Raw genomic sequence first — 20,362 nt, forward strand, 5'->3', positions numbered from 1 at the left:
ACAGAACGAATTAAACTTGTAAGTCAAGGCCCCACTGTACTTGCATCCTTAATTGCATGGGAAGGAGCAGCACGGATTGTATTACATTAAATAAGCCAGCCTTGAAATTTCAAACATTGATTTAGAAAGTGGGCAATTCTATTAATATATATAAATAATTGTGCTTATTGTTTCAAATAGGTAAACTGTGAAAAAAAATCAGTAATGTCTTAAAGTTGAACTTTCTATGTTTTATTTTAATTAGAAGATTTTTGTGATTAGCTAGTAGTAATGAATATATACATCTACGTACCTTATTTGCATGCATGTACACGAAAAATGATGACCATAAGATTTCCAAGATAAACGTTTTTCAAAAACTAAAAACACAAAGCAATGAAGAAATCAAAATTTAAACAATATAATCAATAAATCCCAAACTTCAATGTCTCAGATAGACATGCACTGATTTCCTTAAATGTTTCTTAGTTTGGAAATATCTACTCTTACACTTTCCAATTATAGAAGAAAATGAAGCCAAAATTATCCTTCAAGGAGAAATTGAGTATTTCCTAGTCTCCAAAATTGTTTGTGTATAGATATTAAGATTCATGGTTTTCACAAATGATAGCAAGGTAAGAAATCTGATGTGAGTACATATAATCTGGTCATTTTTTCTATTCTGTGTCAGAGTGGGAAAATTATACTATAATCTTGAAAAACCTATCACCAATATGTTTTGAAAATAAATACTTTGATAAACTAAAAACTTAGGAATTATATAATGTTAAAAGAAGTTTCCAATAATAGCCAAAGTTAATCAGGATAACAAGGTAGTGAAAATTTACTTTCAACAAACAATTAGTTTCTCTTAAACTATCATGTATTGGGGACATTTTGAAATGGATCACAAAAGACAAAGATCTTAGTGTTATACAAACATGACTTGAATTCAAGATCTAACACCTTGTAGCTGAATATCCTGTGGAAAATTCATTCATTTGTCTGATGTTTAGTTTTAATCATCTCTAAAACAGAAAAATAAAACAGAATTTGTAGAGTTCTTGTGAATATTAAAAATAATGTTAATAATTTGTTATGATATTATCTAAGTATTAGAAATAATGTTAATAATTAAATTAATGTAAAATAATCATCCAGAAGATAGTGTCTTGAATGAGAGTCATTATTATTACTGGAGGTAGCAGGGATGGTGCTGGTGGAAGTTTTTGAGAATCTTCCCCATATGGCCAAGATGGTGTTCATTCACACAAGGACCACTTAAGTCCCCATTACCTCAGGGCCATCGATTACAGCCAGCCTCATGACAAGTGTGAGCCTCTGCCAGAGGAGGAGACCAGATGCATGAATGTGAACACGTGTCTTCCCATCTGTTAAGACCACTTGGTTGTTCATCCATGTTGATGTCCAGCTCTCAGTAAATCAGCTGAAACAATTGATCAAAGAATGAGGAAAATCTAATTTTAGCAGGAAGCATTTCAAATGATGTTACAGTATTACTAGATAAAAAGCTTTACCTTTAAAACATTCATTTTCTGAAACTTCCTAAACACTACAAATGACAATTTTCTCTGAAATATCAAACTCTCAATATATCTGAAACCAAAATTATCCTTCAAGGAAAAATTGAGTATTTCCTAGGAAAACTATAAACAACTATAATTCTCAAGGGAAGTTCATTCACATTTCACATTTCTTATGTACTTTTTGAGCACTAAATTATGTATTATTACTCATGCATAGTAATGAAGAAAAGAGTTGACAACAGTTTTATTTCAAATATGTCACTGACCAACATCAACAGTTTGATACCCCCAATAAACAGATTCTACTTACTTTAGGCACACTCTAAAAGTCTCCTTATTCTACATCACCTTCATTCAGATTTTTTGTTCATCTCTTTTCCCATTCTACCTTAACTATGAACCCACCTACATATGAATATTGGCACAAATAGTAAGCACAGTTTTACAGAATGTGTGTGTTAACCAACTGCAGTTTACAATGCCAAAGCAGTCAGTCTATCCAGCCACCATGAGCCAAGATTAAGGAAATACTGACACAGATGAGAGTTCTGCCAACTAAGTCAAACTTGAGAAGCTTTCTTTTCTCTTGGCTACACTTTTTGGTCAACTTGCAAGAGACTATTTTCCTGTCACTCAGGAAAGTAATTAGGTATTTATTAAATGTGAGTTTGGGCAGGATGAAGAATCATATCACAAAGGCAGGTGTACTCTAGTTCACGCTCCCACTCAGCACTGGAAACAATTTTCCATCTGTCAAAATTATATTCCAGAATCCCACGTAATATATTTTCACAAAATGCTCATATAATAAATGAACCATAAAGTGAAAAATATGGTCTTGCACATTGTTCTGTAGGTGGATGTCATGGTGATTTTAAAATACAAGTTTTTATTTCTGAATAAATTGAATTCTAGTTAAGTCAGGCTAACATCTTCAATACTCTCACACACAGGAATGGGATAAAGATCTTATGTGGAATTGTTAAGACTAATGGTTGGAACTATGCTCACATGAAATATTTTACCCACGAGAAATGCTTCTGAAAAGGTTCATGTGTTTAATGCTTTTAAATGAGTTGTACACAAATTTAATTACATTTTAAACATGATAGGAGTGTTTTCTCTCTATAGGAATCCTGTAGCAAGTTTTTTGATATAGAAAAACAATTATTCCCTAATTTATTTGGTTGAGAAATCAGGCTTTTCATTCATTGGATTTACTTAAAAGCAAACTTGTCAAAGCAACATTTTAAAAATTTAGTTTCATTTAATATCGACCTTATTAAAAAATGAATTTGCTTTTGGACTGGAAACCTTATTTTCAGTGAATCTGTGAATCACCTTATATAGTTCATGATAATGAAGTTATAAACAACAAATCATAAACCACTAAAATAATCTAGGCCTCCAACAAAAATAATAAACCAATAAATAGAGAAATAAACAAAACCACCATAATAATGAATGTAAACATAAATGACAACAAAATAAATAATTTAATAATTTCAGATAGTTTTTTTAAAGATATGATCTTGTTTTTTACTATCAATTTTTAATATCCTAAAAAAAGAAAGAAATGAAACTACATAGTGAATTTATATGATTTTGTGCATTTCCATTCAGCCCTCTTTTGGTGCAGCCCAACACTTGCATCTGAATGACTGTTAATAATGAGAATTGAATACACTAAACAGAGAGAATTAGAAATGCACTTATATCAAAAGATTAGTCACTGTTGTGGAGGGGAGTTGAGCATAGGCAATGGAGAACTGTTCTAATCATACTAAAAAGGTTGAACCTATTCTAGAAATTTCTCTTTAAAAACTCAAGTAACCTAGATTGTTCATTACAAGGATTTAGGCTTTTGTTAATATTATAATTTAGATTTCCTGTTTAATAAGCAACACTTATATATGACACCAAGAAACACTTTGTCTTTTTATCATTCCAGATAAACTTCAGTGTTTAGATTTTGGATATTATTAGTTTAACTGTTTTGTAAATTTGTTTTCTGAATAACAAGTATGCTTTGCACCTATTTTTCTTTTTTAGAGTTTTCATCAAAATTCAGAGATTCCAGCAAAAGGTAAAACATGCATGTACCCAAATGCGCTTTTTTTAAGTTATAGAACCAAAAATAAATTATTGTTTTAAAATTTTTCATCCAAATATTATAGTACGACGAACACACATGAATGTTTTTTTGAGGGAAAAATGCATTGCTAAAACTATTTTTATTGATGAAGCTATTATTCAGAGAGTGAATAACTATCCACACTCTCTAAACTTTTAACCTGACTCTTTTAATATAGGAAAAAACAAGAGATCTATAAAAATGAAATGAATACTGAAAAATACCCTTATGACCATTTTAAGAAACTGTAAAATGTTCTTTAGCTAATTCTATTTTGATGTAAGAATGTCAGGAAAGTAGCAGATGTCTTTCTTCATACTCACTAATTTAAAATTTAAAATCAAGCTCTGTTTGAAAGACCAATCTATCATGAAAATCGGAGAATTTGGTTCTGTGATATAGTGTTCCCAGAGGCTCTGAGAAGCCCATAGAACTGCAAGCCACAGGAGGACTTTGCCTTCATAGAAAATAGAGGATATACTAGTAGAGGAAAGAGTTTGGAATCAGGCAGAACTGGTTTTGCATTTCAACTCTGCCACTTTTTGACTTTATGATCTAGATAATTAAACTCTTTGATCCTCAGTTTTCCTTATAAGCACTGAAGATGTAATCGTATTTAATGTGCAGGATGTGTGGCCAGGGTTGTTCTTGTTCGCACAGGCAGATGGTATTTAGCAAATGAACAATCAGTATCTTCAAAGAAACTGACTCACATATGCTCCGCTAGCACCTTAGGATTCAGAGGTGATGGTGAAATGCAAATATTAACCATGACCTGTCCTCCATACCCTTAATCATTGTCAGTAGAAAGTTATGTACAAAGTGACATCCTTTCAACTCTAATTCTCACTACTCAAAAGAAGACACTCAATTATATTTGAAGAACTGCCACTTCACATCACGGAGGAAAATGGGATGACAGAGGGCAGGGAGAAAAAGACCTGTGCTAGTGGAAAAATTCCTGTGCCAGGCATTCATAGAACTCCATAACACCACAGAGGGAGCGAAGGCAGTGGGGTGGCCCTCCTGAACAATAATATTAATAGAAAGTCTAAATGATAGGATGTGGAGTGAACAAGCCTGGGGTATGCCAACATGGAGCTCGTCCTTTCTTCCTTGCTATTAGGAATGTTGGAAGAAAATCCCTTCACCCATGTTCCTCAGAGATTGGAATGTGAGATCCCATAAAATTGCCCAGGAATGCTCCCAGAGACTTATATTCTATGCTAACTCATCATAGATTCCAATTAATGTGTTTAATTTGCATAAGTATTGTCGTTGTTTCTTTATTTCGTTATGCTAGAACATTTTTTCCAAAGCAAAATCAGAGGCAATAAACATTCCTCCATCTTTCACCATCAAGCCCAGTAACTTTGGTGCTTAATACATTTCTAATGATCTTTGAAATGCATTCTTCATGAAATGCATTTAGAAGTAAAGCATAATGCATAGACACACATCTCTGTACTGCCTGGAAGAAGCAAATTATAACCAAAGTCTGTATATATGCCCCAAAAAGTAAAGAGTAGAGTTTGAGAAATTATTGAAATAATTATGAGCCCCCAAAATAGATGCTGGGTCTTGAGTTCATGAGATCTCTGACCTCACCTTACGATCTGTTTTGTGTGTGTGTTCATTTGCACAACTTTGGGGGTTATTAACAAGAAGTCTGTGCTTCTGCTTCAGAGTACCAACAGTACAAGTTGGGGACCAGGAAACAAGATGTTTCTATGAATGTGTGATTCTCTACTGCCTGTTGTTCACTAGAATCCCTGTTGGTTGGTCTCCTGAGTGCGATGATGCTCCTTTTAGGACTATTTATGCTGCTGTATTGCTGTCTCATTAATTGCTACTGCTCATTTCTCAGAGAATTTTAATTAGAGCTTTATCACTGAGCTTGTCCTCTCTGGGTGTTTCAATAAAGGGCACAATTTTAAAACTACAGCAAATAAGTAAAATGTGGGCATCTAATAAATCTCCTATGAAATTACAAATAACCAAGTGAGTAACAGCACCTATTGAACAACATAAAACGTTTAGTTATGGACAGAGCTACTGAGGGACAGGATGCGGGGAGAAGTCCACGCTGAAGCTGACCTCCCTTCTGAGTATCCACATGCCTGTGCATTGGGACACTGCAGTCCACAAGGGTGTTTGCTGACCACCATCCCTGCCCAAGCCCTGGAATCTGGATAAGACCTGGTATCCAGGCTGGACCCCGGCAAAGCAAGGCCACGCAGCCCATCTTCCCCATCAGGCATTCCCACTACCACTTGGACACTTTCCTGGGAGAGGACTGCACTCCAACTTGTAAACTTGGGATTGACGTTAAATAAAATCATTCCTTCCTCCATGTCGGGATCCACAGAAACCAACCACATCATCAGCAAACACCTGCCAGGAGGTGGAGGGAAAGCACCTGCCTCGATGCCACCGTCCCGGGTCTGAATGGAAGCTGGAGGCTGTGCAGTGGTACGAAGAGGCGCCCAGATCCGGACTGAATTTCGGAACTACATCCCCGCCCCCCCTGTCCCCCCCACCACCACCACCCCACAAGGGGTCATGAGCCGCAGGAGGATGGTTACAGTGTCTTCATCTGCCACATCAACCTCATACACTAACTACATCGTGCTGCACCATTTCCCCTAAGAAGGTTGGCTCCGCCTCTCCCTCGATTTTGGCAGCGTTGCCTACCTGAAGGCTTAGGAGCGCTCAGGTCCCTCCGGGACACGTGCTGGCGGTGTCTGGCAAGATGTCCTGCTCCTCCCGCTAAGAACGGTCCTGCCCTTTGTCTACCTGCCACGGGCCCTGCTGTAATTACATCTCATTTCTTCAGCAGGTGCTGGCAGAAAAGAAACATCTAAAATGCAGCGTTTCGATACTTATTATCTGACCCGAGATGGAAAAAGGAAACATTTAGATGAGCTCAGACTGATTTTTTTTGCATGATTCCTGCCATACTACCATCTACCAGGACGAGACTGTGAGAGTTGAGAAGGCCTGATTCAAGGACTGGTTGAGGCCTGACAGATGAGATCAGGGGCAGATCCCCCCTGAGCGGTCTTTGGTCCTGACCAAGCTAGCCCTGTGACTCCTGCCCCCTTCTAGATTCTGTCGCACCAGGCAAGGGGACAGTGTCCCTATTTTGTTCATCAAGGAGGAGGAAGAGGAAACCAGACATTTCATTCTTAACATTTCACTTCATACATTCTTTTCGTTTCTTAAATCCCTTTTGTCACTTGATTATTCGTCGAAGATTATTTTCATCTTGATAAAAAATAATTTTTGAGCTTTTACATGGGAGTTTATTCTTCATTTAATTTTTAAAATTCGACTATAGTTGACAAAATAAAACAAAATAATTGCAAGTAGTGAGTATAGTAAAGATGCTAATCCTGCAGCCATTCATTGCTGCCTGTGAAATGCCAGCAAGGAATGCTAGTCCCTGGGCCATTGAAAGGTTGGCACTGAACACTAGGATGCTTTTCCCCATCCTCATAAGCTTCTCCAATGTGATGGCGCCATCTTTCCTGTCTTGGCTTGAAGGCCACCAGTTCTACCCAGTACATTTCATCAGACTCTCTTGCTTCCTTCCTCTCAGGCAGGAATTTTTCCATCAAAGAGAGTTTATCAGGAGAAAGAAAATCATTCTCAGGAAAGCTTACCTTGCGTTCCTTAATTAGGTGACTCTTTTCACCTGCCATCACTTAACTGTTCGCCACTGTGCTTACTCTTTTATTTTTTCTATTTTTCTTCCTTCATGACACTTCAGGTCACTTTTAGGAAAAATCAATAGATGATCAGTGATAAAAGCCCAGTAAAACTTTATTTTGATTTTGATTAGATGTAGTAAACATCATAAATCTTTCATTTCAAGCTTATTTCATATTCCAGCCATGTACTAATACCATTCTCTATTCATAGGAGGACTAGGTATGCTATATGATTAGTGTTTCTTGAATGGTAAATGCCATAGCATAATCAAATTTATTATGAGTAACTTTTAGAAGAAATTCGTTAGAAGAACTTATAGGCCATGTAGCAAACATGCCTCCCCCGCCCCCGCCCGCTTTTTGCGAATTCCAAACAATAACTTAAAACAAACATGATTGCAAATTACTGTTGATAAGAATCCCAAATTAGTAATTTAAAACTCTGACTTGTGTTAGAGGCTGTGCTTCTAAAATTTCTGCAGCTGAAGATATGAAAGCTCATTGATTATCAATACTATTAGCATCTAACCCAGGCTGCGTATGGAGGGCCAGATGGCTAATTGGCTTCAGTTGGAGGAGGGTCATTTTAATTAAATTTTACTTAAATTTTGTTATAAAAAATCTCAGAGTTCTAATAGACAGCTAATGATAAATATGGGCCTTCACAGGTGACCTGACTTCTATCATTTCCCCCCCTAGGCTGGATAGAAAAAGTGACAACTGAACTGTCCACATCCATTTACCAGCTAATTGATGTCTATTGCAACAGCTTTTATACAGATTTCCAGCCTCTAAACACACCTGTTAGTGTTTCCTGTGTGAATCCTGGGCTCCATCCCCACCTTAGCTTCACAGTATATGCCGCTCACAATATTCCAGAGACCTGGGTGCACGGGTGAGTGGTGGTGAATTTTTCACAAAAGTATTAATTAATATTTACATAGCTTCTAATTACAGCATCATTTTTCTTCTTCTTATTTGCAAGGGCAAATATTTCATAAAATTTTGAAATGTAATCGGAATATATCTATGATTATTCTTAAAATCATTTTTTAAACCTTTTTTCTTAATTAGTATTCCTTTTCCCTCAAGTCTGCTCCCATTCTCTGTATTAAAAATAACTGCATGTGGTCAATATATTGTTATGGAAATGAAAATGCTCATCCTATCTTAAAATTTTCTTTTTTATGTTTGAATCTAAATGACTAATGCCAATTCACAGGAGAGAGAGAGAGAGAGAGAGAGAGAGAGAGAGAGAGAGAGAGAGAGATCACACACATACAGGAAGATGGAGATTAATTAAAAATAGAAAAAAAATTCACTCTGATCCCCATCAAATTGTGACAGTTTGTGAGATTAGTATCTTGATAATGTGGAAATTAGCCAAAGTTACTTCAGCTACGATAGAAATTAACCACAATTGTTCATGGAGCATCACCAGAATTTAAGTTGATTCTATCATGTAGCATTTTCTTGAATAACATAGAGTAATATTTTTTAAAAAGTCCTTATGTTAAATCTATATGATCATGCTGATTAAATCAATTAAAGTTGTTAAGAAAAGAGTTTTGCCAGATAAAATATTCTTGATTGACATTTTTTCTTTGAGAACTTGGAATATGTCATCCCACTCCCTTTTGACCTGCAAGGTTTCTGCGGAGAAGTCTGCTGATAAGCTTATGAGATCTCTCTTTTACATTGGCGGGTCGCTTTTCCCTTGCTTGACCAACTGGTTATTCACAAGTGTGTGTTCTCAGAGGCCCCAAACTGGCACCATTCCCAGTCAGCACTCAAATAGTAACCAGTCACTTGGGTAGACTCCTAAAATGTCTGAGTGCTGGATATAGTATATTGAAGTCTTCTCTTTCCCACCCCAAGGGAAGGCCGGGAGGTGGGAGCTTCCTTCTGATTTGCTTGGATGAGGGGCTCTGGAAAATAAATACCATGGATTTTCTTACTGATTTCTATGTGGTTTTGAACTTGCCTGTGGTGCAGGAGCCTCTTAACTTTTTTTCTGGATTGCTCACAAAGGGAATAGATCCATGTATTACTATTGAATCAGTGTTTCCATGCGGGAAGGAGGATCTGGGCTTCCTATTCTGCCATCTTGCTGACATCACCCAACATAAATTCTTAAAGTCGTTTTTAAATCAAACTTTATACAAGCAAACAGCACTTTATCATTTGACGTTTAACTATTAGAATAATTGACGCATATAGAAAATTTGTTTCTGGACAATATTCAGCTTATTGTATCAATGTTGTTTCTTTTTAGCTATAAAGCATTTTCTTTTTCCTGTTGGCTTACTTATGCTGGAAAGAAGCTGTTCCAAGTGAGAAACTACAAAAATATTCCAGTCAAAAAATTGTTCTTTTTCTTGGTCAACTGGAATGAAACGTAAGTTTAATCTTTTCTCTGGCAGGATTATTTTTCTAATAAAGATCAGAGGTTTGTTTGTTTAAGTGAAGCATGTGATTTAAAAAAAATGTTGCCAGTTGATTTAATTTGGTGATGTGATAAATATGCTAGGGCTAATAGATAACTGATTATTCAACTCAACGGATTAAAAGTCCATTTAAAAACCTAGACAAGTGTCCAATCCACATTATCTAACTGATCAAAGAAGGAAATTGAAAAAGGGAGAATTATTAATCATTCACAGACTGTGGATAAAAGAAATACCTTCTATGAGGAGATGGAGGAAGGTAGATTCCAGATATAATAAGAAGGAAGAAATTACCAAAAACAGATGTAATCTCCATTTCCCCACAATTGGTACAAATTTGTTTAAACAATCAAGTATTTTGACAGTAGTTATCTGTGCATTGTGTAGACTGCCATCTAATTTGGGGTGGCTGACTCCTACTTCCCTATTTTATAGAAATTTATTATATCAATAAGGAAAAGTACCTTCATGACATTATCCTGGCCTGCCTCCTCTCCTGTTTCCCTCAGCTCAAGCCCTCATTTTAATTAGAATCTCAGGCGACTCATAAACTGCCATCTATGACTCTTTTCATGGTTACTGGTTCTTTTTCCTGCTGTTCCTATTACACTAATCCTTTATCATTCAGTCATTTTCCAGGTACCCATTGCTCATTGAGAGTCAGTTTTCTTCCCATCTCAAGTAGAAGAAAATGCCTCAGTTCACTCTCCAGCCGACCTTTCCGAAGGTCTGGCTTTCTTGGGAGATCATTTGATTCCCAAAACTGTACTTTCCTAATGATAATTGACGCAATTTCTATTGACACAAGTCCTATGATGCCATTAGATGACACCATTTATCTCACTCTTAGTGTTATCTCAATCAATGGAGACATGTCCTGAGACATAGCATGTGATCTTCAATTCTTACACACTCCATGGTTGTTCAATCCCAAAGCAAATCTTCCTTATTCTAGGACTGTGATACCCTTGTCTCGCCTGCTTTGGTTAAGTTCTTAATTACTTGGACCAAATACCTGACCTTCAATTATAAAATCTTATTCCATTGCAGAGTCACTTCTCCTTGTAACATTCTTTAGTAATTTCCAGTTCCTATGAGGTAAAATACAAGTCATTTAGCCTAGCACACCAGGCCCTCTGTGGTTTTGCCCTGCCTATCTCTGAATCTTCATCTCTGGAGTTAGCCCTACTCTTGCCCCTGTACCCAGCCACTCTCTGTATCTGATCTACTTACCCTAAAAGATGAACTGAGAAATTTCACCTCCGCTAAGGGTCCTTCATTTGCCCCCACTGTCCTTGAGAACACCTAATTGTCTTTTAAGACACTCTTCTACCTTCTCTATAAACCCTTTCCTGTATCATTCAAAAAAGTGGCCACCTTTTTTATTTGTCAATTAGTCAAACCTCAAACTACTTCTTTATGATCCTCTACTGAATGTATTTGTCTATATAGCTGTTTGTTTCTGCTAAATAATAAAAAGACCTTTTTTACTTTTGTTTTTTAATTTTATTTTAAAATTTGTTATTTTATCTTTAACAGCACCAGACAGAATAAGAGGCCAGTAAGTGTTGCTGGGCAAATGAATGAATTTTGTGTAATAAGTGACTCCTCAAAAATGTTATCAAGTCAATTACCAAAGTTAGTCTTCTTAACTAATTAAAACTTATTACTGGTTGTTTCAAAAATCAGATTCATTTTCATATGATGGCTATGTTCCATCATTTAAATAATTTAAAAGAAAAATCTAATTCTAAATTCAATTTCAAAGAAAAAAATCAAAATAAATTAAAGATAATTAGTGTTGTTGGAATAAGTACTTTGATATATTTTTCTTCTCTTCCTTCAAGACCACACAAGTGTTCTATTTTCTGGGAGAATTTATTTGATTTCCCTAGTAGTTAGTTACTTCAACCCAAAATTATGTTTATATAATTTTCATAAAAAATATTTATTTACCATTTTCTAGTGCCTGTAGCATTCTTTATATATTGTATTAAAGTGTGCCATTATACAATAATAAATTGTATATTTCATTATTGTACTGTAAATATACAGACAGAAACTATATTGTTTAATAATATGTGACATAGATTTTTGACCACCTATTATATTTTAATCATCTTAGTATAACCCCCAAATATATCATCTTATCTCAACTTAACAACAAAAATATATAGCAGGTATTGTCATCTCCATTTTGCAGATCAGCATATTGATGTTTATGAAGATTAAGTAACTTGCCCCAAGGTCCACAATCAATAAATGGCGTAATGACCCACTCTGTCTCCAAAGCTAATGTTTACTGTGATTTCCAGACTATTTCTTACAATATATAAAATCTTAGGCAGAGTATTTATATTCTAAAATAGTTATCATATCTTAAGTTAAAAACAAACCTGGCAGCTTGACCCAGTGATTGAGCATAGACCTATAAATCAGGAAGTCATGGTTCAATTCTAGGTCAGGGCATATGCCCAGGTTGTGGGCTCTATCCCCAGTGTGGGGCATGCAGGAGGTGGCAGATCAATGATTCTCTCTTATCATTGATGTTAATATATATATATATATATATATATATATATATATATATATATATATATATATATATATATATATATATTATCTCCCTTCCTCTCTGAAATAAATAAAAACATATTTTTAAAAAAACTCTACTCCAGAAATTTTCAACCTTTTTCATCTCATGGAACCCGGCACATGTAAACTAAAATTCTGTGGTACACCAAAAATACATTATAATTTTTGACAATTTCTCTCTATATATATATATAGATTCACAAAAAACAATAATAATGGTGATTCCCTACCCTTTTTGCTTAAAAATGACTTTTTAAAAAATCAGGCGCCTATATGTGTATGTATATAAGGATTTCTGGTACAAAGAATTAAACAATCAGATGCAACCTTATTATGCCACATAACCAATAAGGTGCAACTCTATTATATGACCTATATATGTATGCTTCAAGATAGGGCATTCACACTATACAGCTATTGTTATGTTGGTTGTTGTCATTTTTTTTTATTTGACTATCTAAAGGAAAAGAGATCAGTGCCCCAGACTAAAGAGTCAGGCATTGCATGTTTTAAATATTCTTATGGTACACTGATTGAAAATTGCTGCTCTACTTCTTTCTCCCTCCAAAAACCACCACCCCATTCTTTTTCTCTGCTTTGTATTAAAACCCTTCCAAAGAGTTTTCTATAATCACTTTCTTCAGTTTTTTTTTCTCTGCTCTAAAACATATTCCAATCAGGCTTTCATCACCTCTGCTCATCTGAAATTGCCCATTAGAGTCACCAGTGATCTGCATAGTTAAATCTAATGTTTGTTTCTCAGTCTTCATCTTACACCATCTATTAGGAATAGTTGTCACTGTTGATCTCACCCTCCATATTTAAATATGCTCTACACCTGTCTCCTGCATTCTTTTAGCTTTCTTCCTTCCTCATTAGATATACATTCTCCATCTTCTTTTCCTCTCCCAGACACTGTGCTAATGTCTTAGCCCTTAAGCCTCTTCCCTGTTGTTACTATCCTCACTCCTTCAATTTGCTCTCACAGTCGCATGGCTTTAAATGCCATCTATATACCAACAACTTCCAAATTTATCTCACTAACCCAGGCATCAGTCACAAACTCCACATTTACACATGCAACATGTATAAGACTGAACTCTCAGTCTTACATTTCAAATTTTGTCCACCCATAGATGGCCACTGTGGGTGATCATTTTCAGTTCCAATTGTTCAGGTCAAATCCTTAACCTCAATCTCCTACTCTCAGACACTGTGTCCAGGAAATCCTATTGGCTCACTTCTCAAAACGTTTCCAGGAAATTACTTCTCATCATTTTCCTCTAGACCACCGTCATCTCTCCCCTCTATTACCACAGTAGCCTAATAATGGTCTCCCTGCTTCCCTTGTACCTTTATAGTCCTTTCCACATAGCAGCTAAAGTGACCTTTTCTAAAATTTAAGTCAGGCCATGTTTAAAAATCCCAAATTGACTTCCTGTTTCATTCAGACAGAAGTCAAAGTCCTTACAATGCTCTATTGTTATATATCAGTATTAAAGGAGAGTTCTAAAATATGTGACTTTTTAAATCTCCCATTTCACTATTAAAAACTTACTGGAATTGTTGGAAAAGTATCTCTCATAGAAGAGAAATTGTTTAAGGAAAATTTAATGTTCACTCATTTTTCTGTAGTAAAGAAAATATATGATTAAAACTCAAGGTCGCTGCCTGCAGCTTGGATAAAAGGAAGCAATCTGACTTCACTTATCGAATTGCCTCTTAAAGTATTTTTCTTCCTTTTTTTTGTCTAAAAGTTCATTCCTTTGATTTTTCAATAGCCATGTAGAAGTTGCAAGAAAAGATTTCCCAGTGAATGTGAGATTATTCTGGCTTTAAAAATTCATACGTATTCAAGAAATAAATAACTATTTAGAAAGCATGTATTCTTGCCCCCAGAAGAATTTATTTTCATTAATAAAAAATGACAGAATGGAGATTGGCAGTAACTATCCACTGTAACCTATCGAATTTTTGTCATTTTTAATATAAAAAGCTCATTAAAATGTGAAGTTATACATGAAGAAGCCAGACTCAAGAGGAAAAAAAAGAATATTCTAGATTATCTGTAGAATAAAGTCAATTTATAGCTTCCATTCTTGCACAGAAATATGAAACCTGAATAGAAAGCCAATTACAGGTAAAAGAGAGAACATTCAGGAAATTGCTGTGCATTCCACAGGGTCATTGACATCCTGTATTGATTTTCAGAGCTTCTCTTAAGCTGAGAAATATGCTGATATTATCTTAAATAAATATTGACTATTAAAGAATATCAAAGAACATACTTTCAGTTTTAGCGATCTAAACATGTAACACTAATTTTTAGTAATGTAAATTTTACTAATATTGAATAATAAAATTTATTTACTCTACTGATTGAATAATTAATATAATGCTGATATACAACCTACCATTTTCCACATATAGTGTTTTGCAATTTTCATTCTATATCACGGATAAGGAAAAGTAAGGCTTAGAAAGGTTAAATTCATTGCTCAAGAAAGAATATCTTATTGGTTATAGAGCCACCATTTAAATGCAGTTATATCCAGATCCAAATCTCTGACTCATCCTCTCCACACACAGTTTACATATTGACATCTCAGATTTATTCTTAATTTAATGACATCATGTCCTAAATTACATATTTCAGTTAAAGGCATCCACTGGAATATAATCGAGAATTCATCTTTAATTCTTCATTGTCCTGTTCCATTAATATTCTGTCAGTCAAATATTAATTATCCATTTTACCTCTAAAATAGTTATTTCTCTCTTTTCTCTTCTTTGCTGGTATATTACCACCCTAGATCTGGACCTTTTCATTTCTGGGAATAGCATCTTAGAGAAAGGGATGTGTACTTCCTCATCATCTGTCATGGTCACTGGGCTAAATTAATTTCTCCTTATTCCTGAGGTTGGATGCTGCCAACCACTCACAAAAGGGGGTTACCAATGTCTTATTTGACACTTTGATTAAGGACTGCTCCCTAGTATCCTGATTAGACAGCCAATTCTTTGTGCAAGAAGATGCTTAATAATACCTAAGGCCTCAGCTGGGCCAACCTCAATCAGCAATTTCCAATTGGATAATAAGCTTTGGTCATCATCAATCTATAATAATAAAAGCATAATATGCTAATTAGACTGGACAGCCGAATGATCTTCCGGACATCCTTCCAGACATCCTTCCAGATGAAGCCACCACAGCGCGGACTGAGGCAGACGCAGTTAGAGGTGATCAGGCAGGCAGGTGAGTAGTTAGGGGCAATCAGGCAGGAAGGCAGAGTGGTTAGGGGCAATCAGGCAGTTAGGCAGGCAAGTGGTTAGGGGTGATCAGGCAGGCAGAGAAGTGGTTATGTTCCAGCAGTCCCAGATTGAGAGAGTGCAGGTCAAGCTGAGGGAATACCCCCTCCCGTGCATGAATTCCATGCACCAGGCCTCTAGTACTCTAATAATTACCCATTGCTTAAACAAGTTGACATCAAAGATCAATTGGGAAATAATAGGACAGTGGATTTTGTTCATATTCCTCATACCTAATGCCATCAGATATCACTCAATCTAAGCTGCCTCATTTGCTCTCCCAGTCACTTTTCTCTTCTTTCCATCCCTTGGAAATCCATGAGTCTCCCCCTATCTACCTATCTCTGTTCCAAATTTCCTATTTGTCTCTAGCCTTCTCATTTTCTAGTAAACATATTCTCCCACCTCAGTCTTTTGAAAAATATAACTTTCATCTCTTTGTCTCAAAAATAGATCTCCTCTAAAGACCATACTTATCTTGAAGCTCTTATCATAGAACCTGGTCATATCTCTTTTTTTCCCTCATATGTTCAATTCTTTTTTTAAAAATTCTTCATTATTTAAAGTATTACATATAGCATTACATATGTCTCCTTTTTTCCCCCATTGACCTCTCCCCAGTGACCCCCACTACCCATCACATGCCCTCCCCCCCTACTGTATGTGTCCATTGTCTATTTTTATATACATGCATATAAGCCCTTCAGTTGATCTCTTACCCCCCCCACCCCCACCCTACCCTGCATTCCGTCTGAAGTTTGATGGTCTGTTTGATGCTTCTCTGTCTCTAGATCTATTTTTGTTCATCAGTTTATGTTGCCCATTATATTCCACAAATAAGTGAGATTATATGATATTTATCTTTCTTCAACTGGCTTAGCATAATGCTCTCCATGTCCATCCATGCTGTTGAGAATGAAAAGAGTTCTTTCTTTTTTGCAGCAGTGTAGTATTTCATTGTGTAGATGTGCCACATGTTTTTAATCCATTCATCTGCTGATGGGCACTTAGGCTGTTTCCAAATCTTAACTATTGTAAATTGTGCTGCTATGAACATAGGGGTACATATGTCCTTTCTGATTTATATTTCTGATTTCTTGGGATATATCCTAGAAGTGGGATTACTGAGTCAAATGGGGGTTCCATTTTTAATTTTTTGAGGAAACTCCACACTGTTTTCCAAAATGGCTGCACCAGTCTGCATTCCCACCAGCAGTGCATGAGGGTTCCTTTTTCTCCATCCTCACCAGCACTTGTAATTTGTTGATTTGTTGATGATAGCCATTCTGACAGGTGTGAGATGGTATCTCATTGTCGTTTTGATTTGCATTTCTCAGATGATTAGTGTCTTTGAGCATATGTCTCTTGACCTTCTGTATATCCAATGGAAGAGTGTCTATTTAAGTCTTTTGCCCATTTTTTTTATTGGATTGTTTAACTTCCTTTTATTAAGATGTATGAGTTCCCTATAAATTTTAGAGGTTAGGCCCTTATCAGAGATAACATTGGTAAATATGTTCTCCCATGCAGTTGTTTTGTTGATGGTTTCTTTTGCTGTGCAGAAGCTTTTTATCTTTATATAGTCCCATTTGTTTATTTTCTCCTGAGTTTCCATTGCCCTAGGAGCTGTATCAGTAAAGATATTGATACTACATATGTGTGCTATTTTGTTGTCTATAGATTCTTCTAAGATTTTTATGGTTTTCCATCTTATGTTTAAGTCTTTTACCCATTTTGAGTTTATTTTTGTGTACGGTGTAAGTTGGTGGTCTAGTTTCATTATTTTGCATGTATCTGTCCAATTATCCCAACACCATTTATTGAAGAGACTGTCTTGACTCCATTGCATTCCCTTGCCTCCTTTGTCAAATATTAATTGAGCATAATGGCTTGGGTTGATTTCTGGATTCTCTGTTCTGTTATATTGGTCTGTATGTCTGGTCTTGTGCCAGTACCAGGCAGTTTTGAGAACAGTGGCTTTGTAATATAGCTTGTTATCTGGTACTGTGATCCCTCCAACTTTGTTCTTTTTTCTTAAGAATGCTGCAGCTATTTGGGGTCATTTTTTATTCTGCCAGGGTTCATGTCCCAGCATCAAGAAAGGTTCAGGAATCTGGAAAAGGGGCTGATGCGTAGATTAAAAAGACTAATAAAGAATCCGGAGACGAGATATAATTTTGAAACGCATTGGTGGTCAGAGGACTTTCAGCTAAAGGAACTTAAGAGTCCCTCCTTCTCTAGGACCCTTGCTTTTATTAACACAATTTGTTCTAAGGCAAGGTTGAGATAAGACAATTCAAATGGTAAGGTTTCAAAGGGTACAGAAGCATTGTCAGTTTGGGGAATAGCCTACGGCTGTTCAGGTGTTTGGCCAGTAGGAGGCAATAACATGTAGATTAAGATGCCCTTTAACTGTCTGGCAGCCACAATCAGTTTACTATTCTGGTTTGGGGAAATGCCTTTAGCCATTCCCAACAGGTGACTACATGTGTGACTCAACCCTGTTGAGTCCTCAAGTCTCATCAACCTTTTGATGAAACTCTCGAAATTATGACATGCTGGAATTGGTCTATAGCATTATTCCATATGAATTTTTGGAGAGTTTGTTCTAGGTTTGTAAAATATGCTGTTAGTATTTTAATGGGGATTGCATTAAATCTATAGATTGCTTTGGGTAGTATGGACATTTTGTTGATGTTGATTCTACCAATCCATGAACATGCTATATACTTCCATTTGTTTATATCTTCCTCTATCTATTTTTTCAATGTCCTGTAGTTTTCTGAGTACAGGTCTTTTATGTCCTTAGTTAAGTTTTTTCCTAGGTATCTTAATTGTTTTGGTGCAATGGTATATGGGATTGTTTTGTTTGTTTGTTTGTTTGTTTCTCTTTCAGTGAGTACATTATTGGTGTATAAAAAAGCCATAGATTTCTAGGTGTTAATTTAGTATCCTGCTACATTGCCAAATTCATTTAAGTCTAGTAGTTTTTTGATGGAGTCTTAGGGTTTTCGATGTACAATATCATGTCATCTGTGAATAATGACAGTTTTACTTCTTTTCCAATTTGGATGCCTTTTATTTCTTCTTGTCTGATCGCAATGGCTAGCACTTCCAGTACTATGTCAAACAGGAGTGGTGAGAGGGGCATCCCTGTCTTATTCCTGTTCTTAGGTGAAATGGGTTAGTTTTTGCCCATTGAGTATGATGTTGGCTATAGGCTTGTCATATAAAGCTTTTATTATGTTCAGGTATGATCCTTTTATTCCCACTTTGCTGAGCATTTTTCTCAAGTAAGGGTGTTAAATTTTGTCAAATACCATATCGCATTAATTGACATGACTATGTGATTTCTATCTCTCAATTTGTTTATGTAATGTATCATGTTTATTAATTTGTGGATATTGTACCGTACTTGCATCCCTGGAATAAATCCCACTTGGTCATGGTGTATGATCTTACTAGTGTAATGCTGAATCTGATTTGCTAGGATTTTGTTGAAGATTTTAGCATCTATGTTCATTAGAGATATTGGCCTGTAATTCTCTTTCTTTATAGTGTCTTTATCTGATTTTGGGATTAGGGTAATGCTGGCTTCATTGAAAGAGCTTGGAAATGTTTCTTCCTCTTGAATTTTTTGGAATAGTCTGAGGATAGGTTTTAGTTCTTCTTTGAATGCTTGGTAAAACTCCCCTGTGAAGCCATCTGGTTCCAGGCTTTTGTTTGCTGGAAGTTTTTTTTATTACTGCTTCAATTTCCTTCATAGTTATTGGCCTATTCAGATTTTTTTATTCTTCCTGATTGAGCTCTGCAAGGTGGTATTTTTCTAGAAATATGTTCATTTCTTCTAGGTTGTCCAGTTTGTTAGAGTTGTTCATAGTATTTCTTTACAATCCTTTGTATTTCTTTAGGGTATGTTCTTATTTAGCCTCTTTCATTTCTGACTTTGTTTATTTGGGTCCTCTCTCTTTGCTTCTTGGTGAGCTTGGCTAGAGGTTCATCAATCTTGTTTATCCTTTCAAAGAACCAGCTCTTGGTTTCATTGATCTTTTATATTGTTTTTGGTCTCTATGTCATTTCTGCTCTGATCTTTATTATTTCCTTCCTTCTACTCTCCCTGGGCTTTTCTTGTTGCTCTTTTTCTAATTCTTTAAGTTGTAGTGTTAGATAATTTATTACCAGTTTTTCTTGTTTTTTTAAGGTAAGCCTATAATATTATGAACATCCCTCTCAGGACTGCTTTCACTATGTCCCATAGATTTTGGGGATTGTTTTGTTTTCATTGTTATTTGTTTGATCTCTTTGGTAACCCAATAATTATCTAACAACATGTTATTTAGCCTCCAAGTGTTTAAATTTTTATTTTTATTGTAGTTGATTTCTAATATTATGCCATTGTGATCTAAGAAGATGCTTGATATGATTTCAATCTTCTTAAATTTGAAGACACTTTGTGCCCCAATATGTGATCTATCTTTGAAAATGTCACATGTGTACTTGAGAAGAATGTATATTCTATAACTTAGGGATGAAATGTTCTGAAGATATTAATTAAGTCCATCTGATCTAGTGAATCATTTAGTATTGCTGGGGGTTTTTTGCTGATTTTTTGTCTAGAGTATTTATCCAGTGATGTAA

The 20,362-nt window shown here is 35.6% G+C and overlaps 1 protein-coding gene across 1 annotated transcript in view; it reads left to right on the plus strand.

Annotated features, from left to right (window-relative positions):
- Positions 1–20,362, plus strand: part of PIK3C2G (phosphatidylinositol-4-phosphate 3-kinase catalytic subunit type 2 gamma) — a 274,899-nt gene that overhangs the window by 66,032 nt on the left and 188,505 nt on the right. The window contains exons 10-12 of the mRNA XM_059682311.1: positions 3,579–3,612; positions 8,073–8,268; positions 9,649–9,771. Coding sequence (XP_059538294.1) covers positions 3,579–3,612; positions 8,073–8,268; positions 9,649–9,771 — 353 coding nt within the window. The remainder of the gene's footprint in view (positions 1–3,578; positions 3,613–8,072; positions 8,269–9,648; positions 9,772–20,362) is intronic.

Source organism: Myotis daubentonii, chromosome 2, assembly GCF_963259705.1.
Source record: "Myotis daubentonii chromosome 2, mMyoDau2.1, whole genome shotgun sequence".
Taxonomy (NCBI): domain Eukaryota; kingdom Metazoa; phylum Chordata; class Mammalia; order Chiroptera; family Vespertilionidae; genus Myotis; species Myotis daubentonii.